The sequence below is a fragment of the Microtus ochrogaster genome, chromosome 16, assembly GCF_000317375.1.
Source record: "Microtus ochrogaster isolate Prairie Vole_2 chromosome 16, MicOch1.0, whole genome shotgun sequence".
In the NCBI taxonomy this organism is placed as follows: Eukaryota; Metazoa; Chordata; class Mammalia; order Rodentia; family Cricetidae; genus Microtus; species Microtus ochrogaster.
Window position 1 is genome coordinate 55,980,095 of NC_022018.1, and position 4,976 is coordinate 55,985,070.

At 37.7% G+C, this 4,976-nt stretch overlaps 1 protein-coding gene across 6 annotated transcripts in view; it reads right to left on the minus strand.

Moving 5' to 3' along the window:
* Uimc1 (ubiquitin interaction motif containing 1) overlaps positions 1–4,976 on the minus strand; it is an 83,117-nt gene that overhangs the window by 54,691 nt on the left and 23,450 nt on the right. For 5 of the 6 annotated variants that reach the window (XM_005355218.2, XM_026783076.1, XM_005355217.2 and 2 more), the window contains 3 exons: positions 4,106–4,230; positions 2,792–2,897; positions 1,740–2,476 (listed from right to left, as the gene is read on the minus strand). In XM_005355218.2, the coding sequence (XP_005355275.1) occupies positions 1,740–2,476; positions 2,792–2,897; positions 4,106–4,230 (968 nt within the window). The remainder of the gene's footprint in view (positions 1–1,739; positions 2,477–2,791; positions 2,898–4,105; positions 4,231–4,976) is intronic. The other variant, XM_005355219.3, reaches the window with a different exon arrangement.

Sequence of the window (4,976 nt, forward strand, 5' to 3'; positions counted from 1 at the left end):
AAACCCTGTCTCAAAAAACCAAAAAAAAAAAAAAAAAAAAATTTCTATTGCTATCTCTGTGATTAGACTTTGAATTTTTGAGTTTCTCTTGCTACAACATTTGTTTAGTTTTCCTTATGATAAACATTTATGAAGTGATAGCTCTTACAAGCATTCCTAATAGTATAATTTTGATATTTTAGTAATTTCATGTCTTTTAGCAAGTCTTAATTTTTACATCTATAAAATGGGAATAACAATTCCTATCTTTAAATAGTTTTAAAGGGAGACAAACAATACACAAGTTTTTATACATAACACTATCTAACCATATGTGAAATAGACTAAGACAGCCGGGTGGTGGTGGTGCACGCCTTTAATTCCAGCACTTGGGAGGCAGAGGCAGGTAAATCTCTTTAAGTTCGAGACCAGCCTGGTCTATAAGAACTAGTTCCAGTACAGGCTCCAAAGCTACAGAGAAACACTGTCTCAAAAAACAAACAACAACAACAAAAACAAACAAACAAAAAACCCTAGGTTAAGACAACAACTTAAATGTCCCAAATGGAGATGGTGTCATTAGAGAAAGTCACTAGAAGCAAAATTAGAAATATATCATGATGAGAATGAGAATAAACTGGGAAACTGTCTCAATTTATGTCAAAGACTATTTCCCCTAGGATTGACATGGTAGAGAAATAAAACTGACCACTGCAAGTTGTCTTCTGACCTTGTACATGCTACGGCATTTCACACACACACACACACACACACACACACTAAATTAGTAAATAAACTTTAAAACTATAGTTGTCTAGTATTGTTTTTCTAGACATGACTTCTCTGTGTAACTACCCTGGCCTAGAACTAGCTTTGTAGACCAGGCACAGAGATCAATATGCCTCTGCCTTCCAAGTGCTGGGATTGAAGGCATGCACCACTACATCTGGCAATAAACTGTAATTTTTTTAAACATTACATAGATATTTTTCCATCTCTTTTATCAGGAAATGTCAATTAGTCTGAATACCATATCGATGCAAACTTGAGGGCTAGTACGCATGCACCTCTATGGGGAAGGCAAATGTATATAGCATCTATAGATGACAATTTGGTAATGGTTAACAAAACTACGAATGTAAGCATCCTTTGTTCCACCACTGTATAATAAATCATCCTATCCCCTGTAGATGAAATTTCCTGTTCAAAGCAAATGTTAGAGACAACCTACATGCCCACCAGTCGGCTACTGAATAATATATGTTTTATCTAAATACAGTATATCCCATATCTCCAAATAAAGGGGGATAAATTGAATATTGTTATAGAATGATGGCAGAATTACCAAATTAAAAAGGGCAGAATGTGTAAACTACCATTTGTATAAATAAAAGGCAGGGAGCTAAGTTGTCAGTGCTTGTCTAATATGCATGAAGTCCAATGTGTTTTGTACATTTAGAAGCGATGATGATTTCCTCTTAGTGGCTGGACTGCAAGTAATTATTATAATTTTTTTCTTTTTTGAGACAAGGTTTTACAATGTAGCCTAGGCTGGCCAGGTTACCTAAGTCTAAGTGATGGGATTATAAGTGTGTAGCGCCACACCCAGGTTCTTTTCTTGTTTTGCACTTTTCTCATTTTATATGGTAAGCATGTATTGTTTTAATAAGCAGATAGAGGGGAAAGATTATAAAAAATGGTTAAAATAATCCTAACTTTATCTGCAAATAAATAATCCTTATAGCATCACTGACCCTTACCTGACCATGACTGGTTGTTGGTTCTTCCTCCAACAAAAGTTCCTGTTTCAAGCTTTTAATAGAACTTTTTTGAAAATCCTTGGTTTCTGAGTTCCAGACAGATGCCCTAGATTCCTGCCTTTCCTCTTTGGCTTCATCTCCCATATCTTCTGAGATGCCTTCATTTTTTTCACTAGTCTCATCTTCTTGGCCACATTCATTCTGGATCAGAAAAGGAGGTCTAGGTAACACTGGTTCCCCAAACCCTCTTTTTTTAAAAAGCTGCCTCTGAGCCATTTTCAGGCTCTTCTGATAAACCTCCAACTGGCAGAGAATGACACTGGTATATTCGTTAGGATCTACTCCAGCAGGGCAGAATGGTATACCCCAGTAGTAGTGCACAGTGCCTCCATTGTCCTGGAGACCTTTGGTGTCTGTTGCGGTAGGAAGACATTGCCTAGATGTGTCCCCCTTACCCTGGACAGCTTTGAGAAAAGCGTAACCACTCCCAGTACTTTCCTGTGGCTTCCCACACTTTGTGTGCTCAGCCAAGTGGCCAGTACATCTGTCAAAACATTTAACGCTCTCATTCTCAAACACTGGTTGGCTTGACTGGTCCCAGCTTCCTGAACTGCCAGAGACCGGCTCCTCTTCAGTGTTTTCATTGTGGTCCCAGGGCTCTTTTCTTTCCTCAGCCTCGTTTCCCTGACTGATATGTGAGTCTTTAAACAGTGACGGAGGTACCAGCTGCGATATGCCTGTAAGTATTTGAGAAAAAGTAGGGCTAAGGACAAAAATTTTTATTTTCAATTAAGACAACTTGGTAAGCAAATCACTTACCAAAAATTACAAAATGAAGTTACAAAAAGCCCTTCTTTTACTTTAGTCAAAGGGTGGTTTTTTTCTTGAAGATAAAAGTATACTGGATATTAAAGAAATTTCAACTATTTGCTTTTGAACCTCTTTTATATCACAACAAGGATTTGGGGCATCTCTGTCACCACTCTCAGCAGAAGATCCCTGTGGTATAGTTATACTTGATGAGTGGAAGGAGTCAGAACAGGAAGACATGCCTTCAGTGGTTCCAGAATCTTTGGTGTTCTCTTGATGGGAATGTGAAGATGATCCAATAGCCAAAGGTTGAGAACTGGTAGCAGAAGCATCAGAAGACCAGCAACTCTGAAACAAGTGATCCCGTACCAAACCAGGTTCATTATTAAAACAGCTGTATACGAAGAGTCATAGGAAGAACAAAAATGGCAGGCACTGTCCCTAGAAGTTTCTCTTCTTCAAAATATAGCTCCTCAATTAAAACATTCCCCAACAAGAAGTCAATGTCAATATATATTTACTATATGGTTTCTAATATAAAGGGTATATAGTATAAATGATTCAAACTGGACATATATATTCACACGGTGATACATGTCTGTAGTCCTAAGCTTTTCAGAAGGCTGAAGTGGGGGAATGCTTGAAACTTACAAGTTCAAAGTCAGCTCTTTCAACTCTAGGAAATTCCAGCTCAAACAAACGAGCTAAAAAATAAATAGAATCAAGGATGGCTCAGAATCTGCTACTGGTAAGTATCCTTAACATTTAAAATAATTTCTATTGCATGTATTCAAATAGTAATTTAATATTATTTGGTTTTTTATGTGCATTAGTTTGTCATGTTTGCCGTGGGAAATTTCAGGTCTCCTGAAACTGAAGTTACAGCTGTGAGCCCTCATGTGGGTGCTGGGAGTTGAACCCAGATCCTCTAGAAGAGCAGTCAGTGCTCTTAACCGCTGAGCCACTTCTCCAGCCCCTTATTTGGTTATTTTTAAAACTGTCCACTCTTGGGGGCTGGAGAGATGGCTCAGTGGTTAAGAGCATTGCCTGTTCTTCCAAAGGTCCTGAGTTCAATTCCCGGCAACCACGTGGTGGCTCACAACCATCTGTAATGAGGTCTGGTGCCCTCTTCTGGCCTGCAGACATACACACAGACAGAATAGTGTATACATAAATAAATACTTAAAAAAAAAAAAACTGTCCACTCTTTCTCTCATTTTCTTTGCTGGCCCCACAAATGAGAGGAGGTAAGCACCTGGTCTTTGGAATTCTTGGTATTCTATAACTCTTCAGAAGCTGCCCACTTACTATGATTCTTTTAAGCCACTCACTGAAAAATCTGTGGAGTGGAAGCAAACTCATACAGTAACAAAAACACTTCCAACTGGATTAACCAGAAATTCAACAACACGGATTTTAAAAATAAAAGTACTAAGATATATTAGTTGAAAAACCTATAAACTACCATAGCTCATTTCCAATATAACCATACCAACCACCAAGTAACTAAGAACATTATTAATAAAACCCACAAACTCAACACAGTATATATTTACATTCAGGCTTTCAGCAATGGCTTTCCTCAAGAGCTCCTCTTCTTTCTCCTCCTGGCTATTCACCTCCCTAGCTTCCTGCTCACTCATTCTGAGAGCCAAAGCAAATTGTTCTTCTTCTGACATCTCTGTAAGAATGTAGGGAAAAGAAAAATACCAGGAAACAAATTAGCACAATGGCAAAAACAAAAAAAAAACAGAATCATTAAACTGTCAACTGACAATACTCTAAATTATTTAGGATGATTTGTAATCTAGTAAGGAAAGTCAACCAAGGTATGGTGTGGTCAAGATTATTGGCAGCATTACAAGAACCCTACGTTAACCAGAGTATAAGCCCTCATAAAGGCATAGTGTTTGCCTATACAGTTCATTAGTGTATCTCTAGCACATAAGAGTACATGGAAATTAGTAACTGCTGAATGAAACCACTATAGAGCTTTTTGCTAAATACCACACTGCTTTATGCTCAATATTTAACCAGAGCAGTTTTACTCTTCAGAATCTTTGCATTTTTTTTTCCCAGACAGGGTCTGATGTAATCCTGCTGGCCTTGAGGATAACCCTCTAGTTACACTAGGATCATACACACACACCACTTACTTCATATAGTGATGGGGATTCAACCAGAACTTCATGCACACTAAGCAAACATTCTCATCAACCGAACCACATATATCCCCAGCTCTCAGAATCTCTAATTTATTCATTTTAACAAATCCGTAGTTATCAAATTCTGATCATCAAACATTATTTCCTACTAACAGCAATTGTAATACACTAGTGAAATGACTGATTCCAAGTCTATAAAATGTAGTACACTAGCGAAATGGCTGATTCCAAGTCATGAAATGTACAAATGAGCTAGAATACT